General features: G+C 52.3%; 1 protein-coding gene across 5 annotated transcripts in view; it reads left to right on the top strand.

The window, feature by feature from the left end:
• The first annotated feature begins 74 nt into the window (after positions 1-74).
• Positions 75-23262, top strand: part of LOC122922438 (guanine nucleotide-binding protein G(I)/G(S)/G(O) subunit gamma-8-like) — an 81960-nt gene continuing 58772 nt past the window's right edge. Inside the window, exons 1-4 of one of the 5 annotated variants that reach the window (XM_044273046.1) lie at positions 75-281; positions 2332-2410; positions 8910-9023; positions 9112-10234. In XM_044273046.1, the coding sequence (XP_044128981.1) occupies positions 144-281; positions 2332-2410; positions 8910-9023; positions 9112-10034 (1254 nt within the window). In that variant the 5' untranslated portion in view covers positions 75-143 and the 3' untranslated portion in view covers positions 10035-10234. Of the gene's footprint in view, positions 282-2331; positions 2411-8909; positions 9029-9111; positions 10235-23262 lie in introns of those variants that run through there. The other 4 variants (XM_044273048.1, XM_044273049.1, XM_044273050.1 and 1 more) reach the window with 4 other exon arrangements.

The following is a 23262-nucleotide window of genomic DNA, read 5'->3' as shown; positions in this document are numbered from 1 at the left end:
GGCAGGCGGGATTTGTCAGAATTTCCTTGGCTGTGATTGGGTAAGACGCGGAGCGGCGGCTTGTGATTGGTCCATTGTGCGCACCGGGCCAATGAACTCTCTCTGCGGCTCCTCAGTCAGATCGCAGCGGGCTCCGGGGTGATATGCTGGGCTCCGGAGGCTCTGTGGACCGGGGGAGGCTCCGTCAGTTATTGCGGGGAAGTGTGGCCGGGCTGTGCGAGCTGAAACTACTGCGGGACCGCCAGGAGGTGCGAGTACAGCGGGCGCTGCGGGGCGGAGAGGTGAGCAGACGGCGACGATGAGAGTAGTAGTGATTGTTTATACCTCCGCGATGTATAGTCCCAGGACTAGAACACCTGTCATCCACCTAAATACACCCTACCCATCATCCCTGTGTATTCCATATCCTCCCCGTATATAACGCCCATCATCCCCCTGCAATAGAATTCTCCTTCTTTATACAATGCATCTGGTAAGTCCTCAGGCGGGCATAGGTCCTCGCGCCCCTCAGGCGGGCATAGGTCCTCGCGCCCCTCAGGCGGGCATAGGTCCTCGCGCCCCTCAGGCGGGCATAGGTCCTCGCGCCCCTCAGGCGGGCATAGGTCCCCGCGCCCCTCAGGCTGGCATAGGTCCTCGCGCCCCTCAGGCGGGCATAGGTCCCTGCGCCCCTCAGGCGGGCCTAGGTCCCCGCGCCCCTCAGGCGGGCCTAGGTCCCCGCGCCCCTCAGGCGGGCCTAGGTCCCCGCGCCCCTCAGGCGGGCCTAGGTCCCCGCGCCCCTCAGGCGGGCCTAGGTCCCCGCGCCCCTCAGGCGGGCCTAGGTCCCCGCGCCCCTCAGGCGGGCCTAGGTCCTCGCGCCCCTCAGGCGGGCCTAGGTCCCCGCGCCCCTCAGGCGGGCCTAGGTCCCCGCGCCCCTCAGGCGGGCCTAGGTCCTCGCGCCCCTCAGGCGGACATAAGTCCTCAGCCCTTTACTTATACCTCAAGAAAAGAGGCCGAAGACTTTTGCCCATGTGAGATGTTATTTTCCCCTCTCAGTAAATTAGTGACGATTTCTCACCTTCTTCTCACTTTCTCATTCTGGGGTCTGAGGGCAGAACGATGGGGGAACTGACAGCACAAGGAGCGAGAGAGCAGAATGTGAGGACACCGAGGGTGTGAGGACTTTCCCGATGCCCTGAGGGGTGTGAGGACTTTCCCGATGCCCTGAGGGGTGTGAGGACTTTCCCGATGCCCTGAGGGGTGTGAGGACTTATGCCCATAAGAGGGGTGTGAGGACTTATGCCCATGAGAGGGGTGTGAGGACTTATGCCCATGAGAGGGGTGTGAGGACTTATGCCCATGAGAGGGGTGTGAGGACTTATGCCCATGAGAGGGGTGTGAGGACTTATGCCCATGAGAGGGGTGTGAGGACTTATGCCCATGAGAGGGGTGTGAGGACTTTCCATCCACCCCATATACACACGTGGACACAATTGTTGGTTCCGTTCGTTAAAGAAAGGAAACCTCTCGCCGGTCATTGAAATAACGGAAACTGATAAGTCATGAACAGACGTTTCGTCGCGTCTGGCCCGCGGTTCAGCGGAGTCTTTTCTCCTTTGCAGCAGTTTTGATAAATCTCCCGCAATCTTCTTTTCTTGGCTTCATTCTTGTGTCCTGATGGTTTTGTCTCGTGGCCGGGGACCTTCTCCGGGAGCGTTGTGGCTCGTCCGTTTGCACTTTGGCCCATTCCAGTCTCGCTATGAGTTACCGTCGGCCGTGCTTTCCTCCTCGGTCGTTTGACGGGTGTTGCGATCTGACGCTGATGTACCTCGGGGTTCACCTCTGGTCTCTCTAGGTTTTTCTTCTGTTAACGGACGGGACCAGTGATTGTGCCCACACGTGTATAACATCCGTCCCCGTATGTGGCTTAGTCTTCAGCGAATCAACCCTCAAATCAGAGATCCGAAGTCAATTCGTTCAAAACCTTCATTTTTAAAGCTGTTTCCGTACAGCATTAAAATGTATGGGCTCCATGGAGCCAAAGTTCGTATGGCGCGAGACTTCGGTGAATTGCTGCTGTATTCATATCTGCGTCTTCATATAGGGATCCGAGGGACCAGCCAGCACCAAAGCCCACTTCACATTTACTATTTTAAATTATTTTTAAACACGCAGATAGTAATACCGTAATAATTCACTGTGGTCTCATGCGACTTCGGGCATTACAAACTTAGGCTCCGCGGAGCCCATACATTTTAGTGCTGTACAGAAACATCTGTGATCCTAGGGTCGATTGGCTCACTCCTAATAACACCCATCATCCCTGTACGTGTCGCTTACATTCCTCTTCCTCAGGATCTGGACCGGCAGTTGTGGGAGCTGGAGAGACAACTTGGGGAATTGCGACTTCGAGCAGAAAACGACCAGGAAAATGGTGAGTGATACCAGTAATGCCACGGGCCGGCAGTGCTGGGACTACTAGGAGGCATGGGCCGGCAGTGCTGGGACTACTAGGAGGCATGGGCCGGCAGTGCTGGGACTACTAGGAGGCATGGGCCGGCAGTGCTGGGACTACTAGGAGGCATGGGCTGGCAGTGCTGGGACTACTAGGAGGCATGGGCCGGCAGTGCTGGGACTACTAGGAGGCATGGGCCGGCAGTGCTGGGACTACTAGGAGGCATGGGCCGGCAGTGCTGGGACTACTAGGAGGCATGGGCCGGCAGTGCTGGGACTACACGGGTTGGGGGTGTGCTGTGACTACTAGGACTACACGGGGACTACTGGGAAGCACGGACCGGGGGTGTTCTGTGACTACTGGGAGGCATGGGCCGGCAGTGCTGTGATTACTGGGAGGCAGGGGACTGGGGTGTGCTGTGACTACTGGGACTACACGGGACGGGGGTGTGCTGGGACTACACGGGACGGGGGTGTGCTGGGACTACCCGGGACGGGGGTGTGCTGGGACTACACGGGACGGGGGTGTGCTGGGACTACACGGGACGGGGGTGTGCTGGGACTACTGGGACTACACGGGACGGGGGTGTGCTGGGACTACTGGGACTACACGGGGCGGCGGTGTGCTGTGACTACTGGGACTACACGGGACGGGGGTGTGCTGTGGCTACTGGGACTACACGGGACGGGGGTGTGCTGTGGCTACTGGGACTACACGGGACGGGGGTGTGCTGTGGCTACTGGGACTACACGGGACGGGGGTGTGCTGTGACTACTGGGACTACACGGGACGGGGGAGGGGGGGTGCTGGGACTACACGGGTACTACTACACGGGGACTACTGGGAAGAACGGACCGGGGGTTTTCTGTGACTACTGGGAGGCATGGGCCGGCAGTGCTGTGACTACTGGGAGGCAGGGGACGGCGGTGTGCTGTGACTTCTGGGACTACACGGGACGGGGGTGTGCTGGGACTACTGGGACTACACGGGACGGGGGTGTGCTGGGACTACTGGGACTACATGGGCCGGGGGTGTGCTGGGACTACACGGCCGGGGGTGTGCTGGGACTACTGGGACTACACGGGCCGGGGGTGTGCTGGGACTACACGGGCCGGGGGTGTGCTGGGACTACACGGGCCGGGGGTGTGCTGGGACTACACGGGCCGGGGGTGTGCTGGGACTACACGGGCCGGGGGTGTGCTGGGACTACACGGGCCGGGGGTGTGCTGGGACTACACGGGCCGGGGGTGTGCTGGGACTACACGGGCCGGGGGTGTGCTGGGACTACACGGGCCGGGGGTGTGCTGGGACTACACGGGCCGGGGGTGTGCTGGGACTACACGGGCCGGGGGTGTGCTGGGACTACACGGGCCGGGGGTGTGCTGGGACTACACGGGCCGGGGGTGTGCTGGGACTACACGGGCCGGGGGTGTGCTGGGACTACACGGGCCGGGGGTGTGCTGGGACTACACGGGCCGGGGGTGTGCTGGGACTACACGGGCCGGGGGTGTGCTGGGACTACACTGGCTGTTTTGGCTAAGGCCTCTTTCACACTTGCGTTGTCCGGATCCGGCGTGTACTCCACTTGCCGGAGGTACACGCCGGATCCGGAAAAACGCAAGTGTACTGAAAGCATTTGAAGACGGATCCGTCTTCAAAATGCTTTCAGTGTTACTATGGCAGCCAGGACGCTATTAAAGTCCTGGTTGCCATAGTAGGAGCGGGGAGCGGTATACTTACAGTCCGCGCGGCTCCCGGGGCGCTCCAGAATGACGTCAGAGCGCCCCATGCGCATGGATGACGTGCCATGTGATCACGTCATCCATGCGCGTGGGGCGCCCTGATGTCACTCTGGAGCGCCCCGGGAGCCGCACGGATGGTAAGTATGCTGCTCCCCCGCTCCCCACTACACTTTACCATGGCTGCCAGGACTTTAGCGTCCTGGCAGCCATGGTAACCATTCAGAAAAAGCTAAACGTCGGATCCGGCAATCCGGATCCGGCCTTGTGGCAAGTCTTCAGGATTTTTGGCCGGAGCAAAAAGCGCAGCATGCTGCAGTATTTTCTCCGGCCAAAAAACGTTCCGTTTCGGAACTGAAGACATCCTGATGCATCCTGAACGGATTTCACTCCATTCAGAATGCATTAGGATAAAACTGATCAGGATTCTTCCGGTATAGAGCCCCAACGACGGAACTCTATGCCAGATCCGCACAACGCAGGTGTGAAAGAGGCCTAAGTGGCTGATTATCGATCTATCTTGCTACAGAAAATTATCCATTGCGGTTCGGTTGAGAAATATTTGGACAGTAACACAGGTTTTGGTATTTTAGCCGTTTAGTAAAACCTATTGTAGATCCAGTCATACAGTCAGTGTGGGCGCAGTGCAGACCCTCAGCTTTAATCTGAGCGGATTCACATCCTTACTGGAGGAAGAGTTGAGGAATTCCAGCTCTTTAATATGTCGCTGCCTCTTTTTCAAGGGACAAAAGATAATTAGACAATTATCTCAAAAGTTATTTAATGGGCTGCATGGGCTATTCCCTCATTAATCAATCATCAATTAAGCGAGTAAAAGGTCTGGAGCGGATTCCAGGTGTGGCATTTGCATTTGGAAGTTGTTGCTGTGAACCCACAACATGTGGTCAAAAAAGCTCTCAATGGAAGTGAAACAGACAGGCTGAAAAAGGAGAAATCCATCAGAGAGATGGTGGGGGTGTTAGGAGCGGTCAAATGAACAGTTTGGTACATTCTGCTGAAAAAGAGTACCCTGGTGAGCTCTGGAAGTCAAAAAGGCCAGGACATCCACAGAAGACAGCCGTGGTGGATGATTGCAGAATCCTTTCCATGGTGAAGAAAACCCCTTCAAAATATCCACCCAAGTGAAGAAGACTCTCCATGTAGTAGATGTATCAGTGTCTAAGTCTACCAAGTGAAGAAGACTCTCCATGTAGTAGATGTATCAGTGTCTAAGTCTACCAAGTGAAGAAGACTCTGCAGGAAGTAGATGCATCAGTGTCTAAGTCTACCAAGTGAAGAAGACTCTGCAGGAAGTAGATGCATCAGTATCTAAGTCTACCAAGTGAAGAAGACTCTGCAGGAAGTAGGTGCATCAGTATCTAAGTCTTCCATAAATTGAAGACTTCATGAGAGCAAATCCAGAGGGTTCATCACAAGGTGCAAACCATTCTTCAGCCTTAAAAATAGAAAGGCAAAAAACATCTAAAGAAGACGGCCCAGTTCTGGAACAGATGAAACTAAGATCTACCTGCATCAGAACGATGGAAAGAAAGTATGGAAAAGGCTGGTTATGGATCGTGATCCAAAGCAGACCACATCCTCTGTAGAACATGGTGGAGGCAGTGTGGTGGCATGGGCATTCATGGCCTCCAACAGCCCCGGGCACTAGGGGTTATTGATGATGTAACTGGAGACAGGAGCAGCAGGATGAATTCTGAATTTTACAGGGATAGACCTTCTGCTCAGATTCAACTAAATGCAGCAAGGTGGATGGCGCATCACAGGACAGATGGACAATGACTCAAAACATACTGAGAAAGCACAGAAGTGGAATATTCCGCAATGGCCGAGTCGATTACCAGATCTCAGCCCCATCGACCATTTCACTGAAGACTGCTGCAGTAAAGGCAAAGGGAGGGCGCCTGGTGATGTCCATGGCTCCAGACATCAGGCATTGCCTGCAAAGGATTCTCTACAAAGGGTTAAAAATAAAAATTTTATTTTGGAAATTATAATTACTTTTGAGCCCCTGAAATGAGGAGGTTTGTAGAAAAATGGCTGCAGTTCCTGAACGTTTCACAGGATGTTTTTGTTCAACCCCAAGAATTAAACCTGAAAGTCTACACTTCAATGTGGTGGCAGCAGAGCCCGAACCATGGAGCTTGTGTCACTGTCCAACTGTATTGGCCATTTATGAAGGAGTCAGAACTTTAACTTACTGACTCCACAGCCCTGGTGTATATGGGCCGGGGGCGCTGTGTATACCGGGCGGCGTGGGCCGGGGGCGCTGTGTATACCGGGCGGCGTGGGCCGGGGGCGCTGTGTATACCGGGCGGTGTGGGCCGGGGGCGCTGTGTATACCGGGCCGCGGGGCGCTGTGTATACCGGGCGGCGTGGGCCGGGGGCGCTGTGTATACCGGGCGGCGTGGGCCGGGGGCCCTGTGTATACCGGGCGGCGTGGGCCGGGGGCGCTGTGTATACCGGGCGGCGTGGGCCGGGGGCGCTGTGTATACCGGGCCGCGGGGCGCTGTGTATACCGGGCGGCGTGGGCCGCGGGGCGCTGTGTATACCGGGCGGCGTGCTCCTGTCATCGCGTAAAGTTTGTCTCCTGGGCCGCCGTGTCCCCGACCTCTCCACCTCCTGGGTCGCCATCTTCCCCCCCCCCTACCCAGGACGCACAGGCTGCACCTTGTTATGATGGGGTTAACCACGCGGCTGGAGGGCGCTGGGTTGGCCCGGGGTGCTGCCAGTGCTCTGTGGAGGGCGCCTCTGTGCTTGGTAGGCTTTCCTCGTCTGGGGAATGAGTGACGGGTCGTGATCATTCCTTCCCAGCGCACTTTGAGCATCTGATGCTTTTCTTCTCCTGCCCAGTGAACCGTGCCCAGCGCCCGCCAGTCCTGCAATTTGAGGGGGAGATTAACCATTTGGGAATCGGGACGTCAGACAGTTTATTGTTGTGTTAATGTAACCAAACCACATAAAGATCCACAAACCCTGTGCCCTTCAATGTGGCAGATACTGGATGGTTTGGGGGTGTATATTGGACTGCGGGGATTCTATATACAAGGCAGTGAGGTTTGCGGGGTGTGGTATACACCAGATTGAGGTCAGGGGGTGGTATATACTGGATTGGAGGGTGGTGTCTACTGGGCGGGGAAGAGGTGGGGGATAGTATATTCTGGACGGGAGGGCTCGTGGTAGTATATACTGGGCGGGGGGGATAGTATATACTGGGTGGGAGGGCTCGGTGGTAGTATATGCTGGGTGGGGGGGATAGTATATACTGGGTGGGAGGGCTCGGTGGTAGTATATACTGAGCGGAGGGATAGTATATACTGGGTGGGAGGGCTCGGTGGTAGTATATACTGGGCGGGGGGGATAGTATATACTGGGTGGGAGGGCTCGGTGGTAGTATATACTGGGTGGGAGGGCTCGGTGGTAGTATATACTGGGCGGGGGGGGATAGTATATACTGGGTGGGAGGGCTCGGTGGTAGTATATACTGGGCGGGGGGGATGGTATATACTGGGTGGGAGGGCTCGGTGGTAGTATATACTGGGCGGGGGGGATGGTATATACTGGGAGGGGGGATAGTATATACTGGGTGGGAGGGCCCAGTGGTAGTATATACTTGGCGGGGGGATAGTTGGTAGTATATACTGGGCGGGGGGGATAGTATATACTGGGTGGGAGGGCTCGGTGGTAGTATATACTGGGCGGGGGATAGTATATACTGGGTGGGAGGGCCCGGTGGTAGTATATACTGGGCAGGGGGGATAGTTGGTAGTATATACTGGGCGAGGGGGATAGTATATACTGGGTGGGAGGGCTCGGTGGTAGTATATACTGGGCAGGGGGGATGGTATATACTGGGCGGGGGGGATAGTATATACTGGGTGGGAGGGCTCGGTTGTAGTATATACTGGGCAGGGGGGATGGTATATACTGGGCGGGGGAATAGTATATACTGGGTGGGAGGGCTCGGTAGTATATACTGGGCAGGGGGGGATAGTTGGTAGTATATACTGGGCGGGGGGGATAGTATATACTGGGTGGGAGGGCTCGGTGGTATATACTGGGCGGGGGGATGGTATATACTGGATGGGAGGGCTCGGTGGTAGTATATAAGGGACGGGGGGATGGTATATACTGGGCAGGGGGGTAGTATATACTGGGCGGGGGGATAGTATATACTGGGCGGGGGGATGGTATATACTAGGTGAGAGGGCTCGGTGGTATATACTGTGCGGGGATGGTATATACTGGGCGGGGGGATGGTATATACTGGGCGGGGGGATGGTATATACTGGGTGGGAGGGCTCGGTGGTAGTATATAAGGGACGGTGGGATGGTATATACTGGGCGGGGGGATGGTATATACTAGGTGGGAGGGCTCGGTGGTATATACTGGGCAGGGGGGATGGTATATACTGGGCGGGGGGGATAGTATATACTGGATGGGAGGGCCCGTGGTATATACTGGGCGGGGGGGATAGTTGGTAGTATATACTGGGCGGGGGGGATAGTATATACTGGGTGGGAGGGCTCGGTGGTATATACTGGGCGGGGGGATGGTATATACTGGGCGGGGGGTGTTTTTTTGTATACGGCCAGGTCTTTGTACACTTTGGTTACATTAGTTTCAGCATCTTGTATTTTGGAATGATCCAGAGGCTCCGCCCTTTCTAGGCTCCTCCCACCGCTCAGGGCGCCATTACTATTTCTCTCTCTCTCTGCAGCAGAGTATGAAGCAGAGGGTCCCGAGTCATGTGACGTCTTCCTGGAGCGAGCCCCTCGGGGGAGCCAGGCCGAGGCTCGGATGCATTACGCCAGTGAACGCCCCAAGAGCGCAGGTGAGGTCGGTAGCGGTCCCCGCTGCTCCTGCCGCCGCTTCTCCTCTCCTCTATGTAACTGCCCCACTCTTCTTCTTTTTGCCCCCAGGTGACCTGGTTGTGGGATCCCATCACACTCGCTCCTCTTCTTCTCGTCTTCTGGTGCCCCGCTCCATGTCTGCCCCGTACCCCTCCCCCACATCTCCTCCCCCGCCGCCTCCTGCTCGCCGCGCTGAGGGTTATATTCTATCTCTGCTTCGTCGTCAGCTCCGAGCCCCATACCTGCGTTCTGTCTCCACCGAGAGACCCCCTGCCCCCGCCCCTGTGTGTAGAATGGCCAGCACCTCGTACACCCCCACTCACCGCGGCCCCCGTAGGAAGCACCCCCCACTCTTAAAGGGCCACAGTGTTGAAGGGTCCCCTCCAAAACCTCCCAGGAAATGCCTTTCTGCAGAGGAACCACCGCGCAAAAGAGGGGGGCGAAGGACCCCAAGGTCCCTCTCTGAAACTAGCCTGAGGGACCCTACTCCTCGGCCAGAGGACAGCGTAGACCCCAGGGTCCCCCCAGAAGTGTGGCAGGGCTCCCGGGGGCACTTAGACGCTTGGGTGCACCCTCGCACTTACAAAGAGAGCTGGGCAAATACTAGGGCGCACACTGAGGGCTGGGCAGACCCCCAAGGCTTTGTGCAGGAATGGGGGGACCCTCGAGCCCATATCCAAGAAGGGGGCCGCTGTTACACCTTGGGAAGAGATGGGAGGACCCCAACAGCCAGGATCGGCCCCCCCTGCAGGAAGTGGAGGTCCACAGCTGAGATTAGCGTAGGAGTCCCAGAGGGTGAAGCCAGAGTGGACTCGGAAGGAGAAGAGGAGGAAGAGGAGGAGGAAGAAGGGGGCTTGGTATGGCCAATGCAGCTTCCCCCTCGGGATGCTGAGGGACGCCCCCAAATGTTTAAGGTAAAAGCTTCTCAGGCACTTAAGAAAAAGATCATGAGGTTCCACACAGGGTCACTGAAGGTCATGACAACCGTGTGACTGACACCCGAATACACCCCAGGGGTTCCTCCCAACACCCTCCTACACTTATGTCGCTGAAGAAGAGTACAGTGATATGTGGCTGATAACAGGGAGCAATAGACTGTATTCTCCTGTCCTACAGTCATCCTCTCCCCGGGTGAAATGGCTGATAACAGGGGGCAATAGACTGTATTCTCCTGTCCTACAGTCATCCTCTCCCCTGAAATGGCTGATAACAGGAGGCAATAGACTGTATTCTCCTGTCCTACAGTCATCCTCTCCCCTGAAATGGCTGATAACAGGGGGCAATAGACTGTATTCTCCTGTCCTACAGTCATCCTCTCCCCTGAAATGGCTGATAACAGGCGGCAATAGACTGTATTCTCCTGTCCTACAGTCATCCTCTCCCCTGAAATGGCTGATAACAGGCGGCAATAGATTGTATTCTCCTGTCCTACAGTCATCCTCTCCCCTGAAATGGCTGATAACAGGCGGCAATAGATTGTATTCTCCTGTCCTACAGTCATCCTCTCCCCGGGTGAAATGGCTGATAACAGGGGGCAATAGATTGTATTCCCCTGTCCTACAGTCATCCTCTCCCCGGGTGAAATGGCTGATAACAGGGGGCAATAGATTGTATTCCCCTGTCCTACAGTCATCCTCTCCCCGGGTGAAATGGCTGATAACGGGGCAATAGACTGTATTCTCCTGTCCTACAGTCATCCTCTCCCCGGGTGAAATGGCTGATAACGGGGCAATAGACTGTATTCTCCTGTCCTACAGTCATCCTCTCCCCTGAAATGGCTGATAACAGGAGGCAATAGACTGTATTCTCCTGTCCTACAGTCATCCTCTCCCCTGAAATGGCTGATAACAGGGAGCAATATACTGTATTCTCCTGTCCTACAGTCATCCTCTCCTCTGAAATGGCTGATAACAGGGGGCAATAGACTGTATTCTCCTGTCCTACAGTCATCCTTTCCCCTGAAATGGCTGATAACAGGGGGCAATAGACTGTATTCTCCTGTCCTACAGTCATCCTCTCCCCTGAAATGGCTGATAACAGGGGGCAATAGACTGTATTCTCCTGTCCTACAGTTGTCCTCTCCCCTGAAATGGCTGATAACAGGAGGCAATAGACTGTATTCTCCTGTCCTACAGTCATCCTCTCCCCTGAAATGTCTGATAACAGGGGGCAATAGACTGTATTCTCCTGTCCTACAGTCATCCTCTCCCCTGAAATGGCTGATAACAGGAGGCAATAGACTGTATTCTCCTGTCCTATAGTCATCCTACCCCCTGAAATGGCTGATAACAGGGGGCAATAGACTGTATTCTCCTGTCCTACAGTCATCCTCCCCCCTGAAATGGCTGATAACAGGGGGCAATAGACTGTATTCTCCTGTCCCTACAGTCATTCCTCTCCCCTGAATGGCTGATAACAGGGGGCAATAGACTGTATTCTCCTGTCCTACAGTCATCCTCTCCCCTGAAATGGCTGATAACAGGGGCAATAGACTGTATTCTCCTGTCCTACAGTCATCCTCTCCCCTGAAATGGCTGATAACAGGGGGCAATAGACTGTATTCTCCTGTCCTACAGTCATCCTCTCCCCTGAAATGGCTGATAACAGGGGGCAATAGACTGTATTCTCCTGTCCTACAGTCATCCTCTCCCCTGAAATGGCTGATAACAGGGAGCAATAGACTGTATTCTCCTGTCCTACAGTCATCCTCTCCCCTGAAATGGCTGATAACAGGGGGCAATAGACTGTATTCTCCTGTCCTACAGTCATCCTCCCCCCTGAAATGGCTGATAACAGGAGGCAATAGACTGTATTCTCCAACACTACAGTCGTCCTCCCCCCTGAAATGGCTGATAACAGGGGGCAATAGACTGTATTCTCCTGTCCTACAGTCATCCTCTCCCATGGCTGATAACAGGGAGCAATAGACTGTATTCTCCTGTCCTACAGTCATCCTCTCCCCTGAAATGGCTGATAACAGGGGGCAGTATCTTGAGTCCTCTTGGTTTCGGGGTGTCTGCTCTCTGTGCTTTGACCCCCAGAATGCATCATGGCAGTTTACTGCAGTTGCTGAACTACAACTCCCATGATGCATGAATATCTGCATGACTGTTAACCCTTTGTCTGCCCTGTGGGATCTCTTCTGATGGTTCTTGTAGCAGAGTGAACTACAACTCCCATCAGTGTGATGTTGCCAGGTTCTCTCTTTGCTCCTCCCCCTGAGGGGTCACCTTGTGGACTGGACCCCAGTGTACAGTAATGTGTATGATGACTTGTACAGAGGCGGTGCCGCTGATCGGATTGTATATATGGAGGCGCCGCTGATTGCTGTAAATATCCGCCATTGTTTTCTATCAGATCCTGTAAATAAAGTGTTTCTTGTCACATTGTGTCGTTGTGTCGTCAGTCACAGCAGGGGGCAGCACAGAGCAGCCTGACAACCAGTCGTGCCCAGAGAAGTGGTCAGCCCTGACTCTCGAATGTCATATGAATAACCTGGTATTTCTGCCTGTGCCAGTAGGTACTGTAGGGCTTGCATTATATTTATATACCAGAGGGCTTATAGCCAGGGATTGGTGGGGCCCGCGGAGGCTCTGTGGCGGTCGTTCTGGCGTGCACACAGCGTCGCAGACTCCATCTCTGTAGAATCGGCGTCCACATCTGCCCCTCACACACAAAGCGCCGTCTGTCTCATCCCGAGTCGCCATGGAAACTGAACAAAACCCCCAGTCCAAATATAACACAGAACGTGATTCATGGTGCGTGTGAGAGGTGGGGGGTTGTAATCCGCAGGCTGCTGTGTCCTCAGGGGTTATAATGTACAACTTCATATTACATGTGCCCCCCCAGTGGATTATATTGTCGTCGTCCCTCCCCAGTGGATTATATTGTCGCCCCCCCACACACATACACACTCACACATTATAGAAGGCGGGAGGTGACTGATCGGTGTCACAAAGTGTAAGCCAACATCCACTTCTTCATGCCATGTAACAGAATTCCCATAGAGAGGGAGAAGCCACAAGAGCTCACAATCTAGAGAGGAAGAGGCAGGAGGTGATGGCAGCAAGGTTAGCGGAAGATGTAGCTTTCCTGAAGGTTTGGATGCTGGAGGATAGTCAGATCCAGGGTATGGAGGAGCAAGAAGGAAGTCCTGGAGATTGGGTCAGAGATGTATGGGGAGGACAGGGTGTGGACTGGAGAGTATATGTGAGGAGGTGTCAAGAGATCAGGTCAGAGATGTATGGAGCGGACAGAGTGTGGCCTGGAGATTATATGTGAGGAGGTATCAGGAGATCAGGTCAGAGATGTATGGGGAGGACAGGGTGTGGACTGAAGATTATATGTGAGGAGGTGTCAGGAGATCAGGTCAGAGATGTATGGAGAGGACAGGCTATGGCCTGGAGATTATATGTGAGGAGGTATCGGGAGATCAGGTCAGAGATGTATGGAGAGGACAGAGTGTGGCCTGGAGATTATATGTGAGGAGGTGTCAGGAGATCAGGTCAGAGATGTATGGAGAGGACAGGGTGTGGACTGGAGAGTATATGTGAGGAGGTGTCAGGAGATCAGGTCAGAGATGTATGGAGAGGACAGGGTGTGGACTGGAGAGTATATGTGAGGAGGTGTCAGGAGATCAGGTCAGAGATGTATGGAGAGGACAGGCTATGGACTGGAGATTATATGTGAGGAGGTATCGGGAGATCAGGTCAGAGATGTATGGGGAGGACGGGAGATTACAGGGAGTTCAGAATTATTAGGCAAGTTGTATTTTTGAGGATTAAAGGGGTTCTGCACTTTCAATTAACTGATGATCTATCCTCTGGATAGATCATCAGCTTCTGATCGGCCGGGATCCGACACCCGGGACCCCTGCCGATCAGCTGTTTGAGAAGGCAGCGGCGCTCCAGGAGCGCCGCGGCCTTCTCACTGTATACCGCCGGGCCGCCCGCCCACTGACGTCACGACTTGTATCAACTAGAGTGGGCGCGGCTAAGCCCTGTTCACTTGAATGGAGCTTAGCCGCGCCCACTGTAGTTGATACAAGTCGTGACGTCAGTGGGCGGGCAGCCCGGCGGTAAACAGTGAGAAGGCAGCGGCGCTCCTGGAGCGCCACTGCCTTCTCAAACAGCTGATCGGCGGGGGTCCCGGGTGTCGGACCCCGGCCGATCAGAAGCTGATGATCTATCCAGAGGATAGATCATCAGTTAATTGAAAGTGCAGAACCCCTTTAATTTTATTATTGAACAACAACCATGTTCTCAATGAACCCAAAAAACTCATTAATATCAAAGCTGAATATTTTTGGAAGTAGTTTTTAGTTTGTTTCTAGTTTTAGCTATTTTAGGGGGATATCTGTGTGTGCAGGTGACTATTACTGTACATAATTATTAGGCAACTTAACAAAAAACAAATATATACCCATTTCAATTATTTATTTTTACCAGTGAAACCAATATAACATCTCAACATTCACAAATATACATTTCTGACATTCAAAAACAAAACAAAAACAAATCAGTGACCAATATAGCCACCTTTCTTTGCAAGGACACTCAGAAGCCGCCATCCATGGATTCTGTCAGTGTTTTGATCTGTTCACCACCAACATTGCGTGCAGCAGCAACCACAGCCTCCCAGACACTGTTCAGAGAGGTGGACTGTTTTCCCTCCTTGTAAATCTCACATTTGATGATGGACCACAGGTTCTCAATGGGGTTCAGATCAGGTGAACAAGGAGGCCATGTCATTAGATTTTCTTCTTTTATACCCTTTCTTGCCAGCCACGCTGTGGAGTACTTGGACGCGTGTGATGGAGCATTGTCCTGCATGAAAATCATGTTTTTCTTGAAGGATGCAGACTTCTTCCTGTACCACTGCTTGAAGAAGGTGTCTTCCAAAACTGGCAGTAGGACTGGGAGTTGAGCTTGACTCCATCCTCAACCCGAAAAGGCCCCACAAGCTCATCTTTGATGATACCAGCCCAAACCAGTACTCCACCTCCACCTTGCTGGCGTCTGAGTCGGACTGGAGCTCTCTGCCCTTTACCAATCCAGCCACGGGCCCATCCATCTGGCCCATCAAGACTCACTCTCATTTCATCAGTCCATAAAACCTTAGAAAAATCAGTCTTGAGATATTTCTTGGCCCAGTCTTGACGTTTCAGCTTGTGTGTCTTGTTCAGTGGTGGTCGTCTTTCAGCCTTTCTTACCTTGGCCATGTCTCTGAGTATTGCACACCTTGTGCTTTTGGGCACTCCAGTGATGTTGCAGCTCTGAAATATGGCCAAACTGGTGGCAAGTGGCATCTTGGCAGCTGCACGCTTGACTTTTCTCAGTTCATGGGCAGTTATTTTGCGCCTTGGTTTTTCCACACGCTTCTTGCGACCCTGTTGACTATTTTGAATGAAACGCTTGATTGTTCGATGATCACGCTTCAGAAGCTTTGCAATTTTAAGAGTGCTGCATCCCTCTGCAAGATATCGCACTATTTTTGACTTTTCTGAGCCTGTCAAGTCCTTCTTTTGACCCATTTTGCCAAAGGAAAGGAAGTTGCCTAATAATTATGCACACCTGATATAGGGTGTTGATGTCATTAGACCACACCCCTTCTCATTACAGAGATGCACATCACCTAATATGCTTAATTGGTAGTAGGCTTTCCAGCCTATACAGCTTGGAGTAAGACAACATGCAGAAAGAGGAGGATGTGGTCAAAATACTAATTTGCCTAATAATTCTGCACGTAGTGTATATGTGAGGAGGTTTCAGGGGATCAGGTCAGAGATGTATGGAGAGGACAGAGTGTGGCCTGGAGATTATATGTGAGGAGGTTTCAGGAGATCAGGTCAGAGATGTATGGAGAGGACAGAGTGTGGCCTGGAGATTATATGTGAGGAGGTATCAGGAGATCAGGTCAGAGATGTATGGAGAGGACAGAGTGTGGCCTGGAGATTATATGTGAGGAGGTATCAGGAGATCAGGTCAGAGATGTATGGAGAGGACAGAGTGTGGCCTGGAGATTATATGTGAGGAGGTATCAGGAGATCAGGTCAGAGATGTATGGAGAGGACAGAGTGTGGCCTGGAGAGTATATGTGAGGAGGTTTCAGGAGATCGGGTCAGAGATGTATGGGGAGGACAGGGTGTGGCCTGGAGATTATATGTGAGGAGGTTTCAGGAGATCAGGTCAGAGATGTATGGAGCGGACAGAGTGTGGCCTGGAGAGTATATGTGAGGAGGTATCAGGAGATCAGGTCAGAGATGTATGGAGAGGACAGAGTGTGGCCTGCAGATTATATGTGAGGAGCTGTCAGGAGATCAGGTCAGAGATGTATGGGAAGGATGAGAGATTATATGTGAGGAGGTATCAGGAGATCAGGTCAGAGATGTATGGAGAGGACAGGGTGTAGACTGCAGATTATATGTGAGGAGCTATCAGGAGATCAGGTCAGAGATGTATGGGGAGGATGGGAGATTATATGTGAGGAGGTATCAGGAGATCAGGTCAGAGATGTATGGAGAGGACAGGGTGTGGACTGCAGATTATATGTGAGGAGGTATCAGGAGATCAAGTCAGAGATGTATGGAGAGGACAGGGTGGGGCTAGGGATTAATGGTGATTTGTGGACACTGGTTGCAGACTTGTGGTCACCTCTTGTGTTGTGGCCACATTCGATGTCAGGTGGAGGATAACACTGAGAGGTGGATTGCCAGGGCAGCAGGGGTGAGGATGGATTACAGGGGTGTGAGAGTGCTTGGTGGGAGGTCATGTTGCAGTAGTCCCGGTGGAACATGATGAGGGTATACACCAGCACTTTGCTGGAGTGAAGTCGGTGCTCCCTCCACCAGTTTCGGGGCTCTGGTCAGATTGGGGAAGGCACACAAATAAGACCTGGAGTCCGGATGTCATATCTGTCAGATATGTCCAGTAGACTTGCGTGCCCCACGGTCTCCACACACAGGTTTAGTGACATCAGCAGCTTCAGGACACACCAGAGATTTCGCCAACATGCCACTAAGGGCTCATGCAAGTGGCCATTTTTGCATTGCGCAAATCAAGCATACCGGCCGAGAGCATGCAACCATTGTGTTATTTTTTATGCACTCCTTCACAAATGTCCTATCCTTGTCCGCACAACGGACAAGAATAGGACACGTTCTATATTTTTGCACTGAATGGATGCGGACAGAACACAGGGTGCTGTCTACATCTTCTGTGGCACTATTGAAGAGAATGTGTCCGCATGTGATCCTCTCACGGATGAAGTTAGCTGGAACATATAAATAAACGAGCGACTGGCTTGATCCCAAACTAAGGAGCTTATAGGTGAGCCTATAAAACCCTAAGAGCTCTCCCTGACTACTATGCACATGCAAAGGTCTGTATGGTAGACGATTGCATGCCCGCTTACCTAATACCGTGTGACACCTGAAAACCCTATAATAGTGAGGGGACACGACCACCGGCTACCTGCACTTAATACGGACGGAGTCAGGGTCACCTAGAATCAAGCCAGCAAGGAAACACAATAAAGTAAAAGACTTATCTGTACAAACAGCATAAGCAGCGTCCAGCAGTGAACACCTCATCCAGGAAGTAGTATAAACCGCAAAGTGAGGCAGTATGGGGGGGATTATAAAGGAAGACGATTAGTAAAAATAAGTGACACCTGGCAGAAGCAAAGGAGATGAGAAAGGTAAACCAAAACAAAGAACATCATACAAGAGGTAGAGAAAAACGTATGCCAGATCTTCTCACAGAACTGGCGGTGACAGTACCCCTTCCTCTACGGGTGGACTCCGGACACTCAGAGCCCACCTTCTCAGGTTGAGACCCATGGAAAGCCCTGATGAGACGAGTGGCCATAATGTTCGCCACTGGGACCCACATCCTCTCCTCAGGACCATAACCCTCCCAATGAATGAGGTACTGAAGAGAACCGCGGATAATGCGAGAATCCACAATCCTAGAGACCTGAAATTCAAGATTACCATCAACAATAATTGGAGGAGGCCGCAAAGAGGAGGGTACAGTGGGTTGGACATAAGGTTTTAATAGGGACTTGGAAGATCCATAATGTTTTTCACAAGTATGAGAAAGATCAAGACGGAAGGCAACGGGATTGATGAGAGACAAGATCTTGTAAGGCCCAATAAATTTAGTACCCAACTTCCAGGAGGGAACCTTCAGTTTGATATTCTTGGTAGACAACCACACCAGATCACCAACATTCAGGTCCGGACCAAGCACACGTCTCTTATCTGCCACATGCTTATATCTCTCCCTCATCCTCTTCAGATTACCCTGAATCTTTTGCCTAATAAACAACAAAGACGAGGAAAATCTCTCCTCATCAGGTAAACCAGAAGACCCCTCTCCCGAGAAAGTCCCAAACTGCGGATGAAACCCATACGCAACAAAAAATGGTGACATCAGAGGACTCCTGACAACGGTTATTTAAAGCAAACTCAGCAAAGGACAAAAAAGATTACTGATTCTCCGCCACAAAACAGCGCAGATATGTCTCCAGATTCTGATTGATGCGTTCGGTCTGATTATTCAACTGCGGGTGAAAAGCAGAAGAGAACGACAACCGAATCCCCAAGCGAGAACAGAAGGCCTTCCAGAATCTGGAAACAAATTGCGTTCCCCTATCAGAGACGATGTCTGAAGGAATGCCATGCAATTTAACAATATGATCAACAAACGCTTGCGCCAGCGTCTTAGCATTGGGTAACCCAGAAAAGGGAATGAAATGTGCCAGTTTGCTAAAACGGTCCACTACCACCAGAATCACAGTCTTCCCCAAGGAACGAGGCAGGTCCGTAATGAAGTCCATGGACAGATGCATCCAAGGACGGGAAGGAATGGGTAACGGGAGGAGAGAACCCGATGGCCGTGAATGAGAGACCTTGGCACGACCGCAGGTCTCGCAGCCATAAAACCCTCAACCATCTTACGAAGAGCCGGCCACCAGAATGTCCGAGCAATGTGGCTCTACTCCCCGGGTGCCCAGCAAGGATAGTATTGTGGTGCTCCTTAAAAACCTTGTGTCGTAAAGCGAGAGGCACAAACAACCTCCCAGGAGGACAAAGATCAGGAGCCTCTGCCTGTGCTGCCTGAATCTCTGCCTCCAAATCAGGATAAAGAGCAGAGACGAACACCCCTTCAGCCAAAATGGGACCTGAGTCTTCATAGTTTCCCCCTCCCGGAAAACAATGTGACAGGGTATCCGCCTTCACTTTTTTAACCCCAGGGCGGAACGTAACAACAAAATGAAACCTAGAAAAGAACAAAGACCATATGGCCTGTCTCGGGTTCAGACGCTTGGCCGATTCCAAGTAGGCCAGATTCTTATGGTCGGTAAACGCGGTAATAGGTTGTCTGGCTCCCTCTAACCAATGGCGCCATTCCTCAAAAACTAATTTGATGGCCAATAACTCCCTATCTCCCACATCGTAATTTCTCTCTGCAGAGGATAGTTTCCTTGAGAAAAAGGCACATGGTCGACATTTGGCCGGAGAGGGACCCTGAGATAAGACCGCACCCTCACCCACCTCAGAAGCATCCACCTCAACAATAAAAGGTAGAGAGACATCAGGTTGTACCAAGATGGGAGTGGAAGCAAAACTCTCTTTAATACTAGAAAAGGCTTTAAGCGCATCTACCGACCACGAGGAAAAATCTACCCCCTTTTTAGTCATATCAGTGAGTGGCTTAACAGAGGAATAATTCAAAATGAACTTTCTGTAATAATTGCCAAAACCCAAAAACTGCATCAGCGCCTTCTGATTCTCAGGAAGCTCCCAATCAAGCACAGCGCGGACCATCTCAGGGTCCATCCGAAAACCAGAAGCGGAGAGAAGAAAATCAAGAAATTGAATCTCCGGAACCGCAATCACACATTTCTCCAGTTTAGCGTACAATTTATTCTCCCGCAGAATCAGCAAGACCTGACATAGGTGGTCCCGATGAGTCTTGAAATCAGGAGAAAAAATCAAAATGTCATCTAGATACACCAGTACAAATTTCCCCATTAAATGATAAAAAATGCTGTTCACAAAATGTTGGAAGACGGCCGGAGCATTCATCAAACCAAAGGGCATAACCAAGTTCTCGAAATGAACCTCAGGGGTATTGAAGGCTGTCTTCCATTCGTCCCCTTCCCTGACCCTGACTAGGTTGTATGCCCCTCTTAAATCCAACTTAGAAAAAACTTTAGCCCCAACAATCTGGTTAAACAGGTCCGGGATCAGAGGAAGCGGATATGGGTCACGAATCGTGATACGGTTCAGCTCCCTAAAATCCAGACGAGGACTTAAAGAAGCATCTTTTTTCTTAACAAAAAAAAAACTGCGGCAACAGGGGACTTCGAGGGTCGGATGTGTCCCTTTCTCAGGCTCTCAGAGATATAAGTACGCATAGCGACCCTTTCAGGTTGGGAGAGATTGTATAAATGTGATTTTGGCACCTGGGATGAGATTAATAGGGCAGTCGTACTCCCGGTGAGGGGCAACTCCTGGACACCACTCTCGGAAAACACATCCAAAAATTCAGAGAGAAAAGATGGCACAGTCTTGGTAGAAACCTCTGAAAGAGTGAATGAATATGACGGGAAGGAGTAGTCTCCTCTCTCTCTCTCTAAGACGCCTGTCAATACGAACAGCTAGAGACATGGCAGACTCCAACGAGGCAGGTCTCTCATGAAAAGCGAATGCATCTTTCAATCTTTCCGAAAGACCATGGCAAAATTGACTTTGGAGTGCAGCATCATTCCAACCAGTATAAGCTGCCCATCTCCGAAATTCAGAACAATATATCTCTGCGGAGTGTTTACCCTGGCATAAAAGATGCAGTTTAGATTCAGCCAGAGAAATACGATCCGGATCATCATATATCTGCCCCAGGGCTACAAAAAATTCATCCACCGATCGGAGGGGCCGTGCCCCCACCGGCAGCAAAATGGCCAAAGACTGTGTTATCCCTGAGCAGCGAGATGATGATCCCCACCCTCTGCTCTTCATCACCAGAGTAATGGGGAAGTAGGCGAAAGTGGAGTTTGCAAGCCTCTCTAAAGTGAACAAAATTCTCACTACCCCCGGGGAACGTATCCGGGAGCGAGATCTCAGGCTCGGAACAAACTCCATGAACGCCAGCAGAACCAGTCATCTGAAACTGAGACACAGTTTTACGGAGATCTGCTACCTCCAGCGAAAGACCTTGCATGCGGTCAATCAAGGCTGAAACCAGATCCATGCTTAAGATGGTTATGGTGGTTTATAATGTCACAGGTGAAGTTAGCAGATAGCTGGAACATATAAATAAACGAGCGACTGGCTTGATCCCAAACTAAGGAGCTTATAGGTGAGCCCTATAGAACCCTAAGAGCTCTCCCTGACTGCTAAGCACATACAAAGGTCTGTATGGTAGACAATTGCATGTCCGCGTACCTAATACTGTGTGACGCCTGAAAACCCTATAAAAGTGAGGTGACACGACCACCGGCTCCCTGCACTTAATACAGACGGAGTCAGGGTCACATAGAATTAAGCCAGCAAGGAAATACAATAAAGTAAATGACTTATCTGAACAAACAGCAGAAGCAGCCTCCAGCAGTGAACACCTCATCCAGGAAGTAGTATAAACCGCAAAGTAAGGCAGTATGGGAGGGGATATAAAGGAAAGAGGATTATTCTAAATAAGTGATACCTGGCAGAAGGAAAGGAGATGAGAAAGTGAAACCAAAACAAAGAACATAATACAAGAGGTAGAGAAAAACGTCTGCCAGACCTTCTCACAGAACTGGCGGTGACAGATCCACCAAAAAGTACAGATGTGTGAAAAACCACCGCCATGTGCAGGCACTTCCATCCCTGGGCCTCATTCAGATAATCGTGTTGCGGCCCCGAGGCCTGGCCGCCCGTCTGATGTCCCGAATCCCAGGAGCACGTCTCCCACAGGACTGATCCTGAAGACTGAGGAGATGGGATGATGAGGGTGTGGTGAGGACTATGAGGATGATGAGGGTGTTCCATGCACTGGACTGGAAACCCCTTATGTAAACGATCGCGGTGGCTGGAACATCTTGGTGACATTAAGAACTGATGGTGGATGGAAATACGTGAGCGTCCACATCTCCTGCAGCACGTGCTGACCGCTGTTCACATGGATGGGATAAATCTGCTGCATCCAGAGCCATAAGGAAGTCCCCCGAAAAGATTTACCCCTGGAGCCTGGGAACCAGTGACCCCCCCCCCCGCAGGAGAGAGGAGACGCCGGCGCACCTGTAAGCCTCCCGCAGGGGAGGGGAGTCACCCGCACACCTGTGACCCTCCGCAGAAGAGAGGAGTCGCCGGCGCACCTGTAAGCCTCCTGCAGAGGAGGGGAGTCACCCGCACACCTGTGACCCTCCGCAGGAGAGAGGAGTCGCCGGGGCACCTGTGAGCCCCCGCAGGGGAGGGGAGTCATCGGGGCACCTGGAGAAATGAGTCCAGTCGGCAGAGGATTGAGAGACCCACTGGACGGCAGACACTGCGGCGCGGAAGGTGTGGCGGCTCGTGTGCACTGGGAGCGCAGAAGCTGAGATGAGAGTCTATTCATTAACCCTTTCCCACTATTACAGCCCCTGAATTTGGATTATTAACCCTTTCTCTACCTCATTGACCTCATCATAGACATGCATACCCTGCAAGAGCTAGCTGGTTAACCCTTTCCTTCCCTTGTGCTAGGTGGGGGAGGGGCGGCTGCTGGGTCCAATACCATCCCTACATGTCTGGAGGAGACCAGGCGCCGCTCATCACGTGCCCAATACCATCCCTACAGTGAAGCATGGTGGTGACAGCATCATGTCTGGAGGAGACCAGGCGCCGCTCATCACCCGCCCAATACCATCTCTACAGTGAAGCATGGTGGGGGCAGCATCATGTCTGGAGGAGACCAGGCGCCGCTCATCACCCGCCCAATACCATCCCTACAGTGAAGCATGGTGGTGGCAGCATCATGTCTGGAGGAGACCAGGCGCCGCTCATCACCTGCCCAATACCATCCCTACAGTGAAGCATGGTTGGGGCAGCATCATGTCTGGGGGAAACCAGGTGCCGCTCATCACCTGCCAATACCATCCCTACAGTGAAGCATGGTGGGGGCAGCATCATGTCTGCAGGAGACCAGGCGCCGCTCATCTCCTGCCCAATACCATCCCTACAGTGAAGCATGGTGG

This window comes from Bufo gargarizans, unplaced genomic scaffold (genome assembly GCF_014858855.1).
Source record: "Bufo gargarizans isolate SCDJY-AF-19 unplaced genomic scaffold, ASM1485885v1 fragScaff_scaffold_35_pilon, whole genome shotgun sequence".
Lineage (NCBI taxonomy): Eukaryota > Metazoa > Chordata > Amphibia > Anura > Bufonidae > Bufo > Bufo gargarizans.
This window is presented reverse-complemented; position numbering and strand designations above follow the sequence as displayed.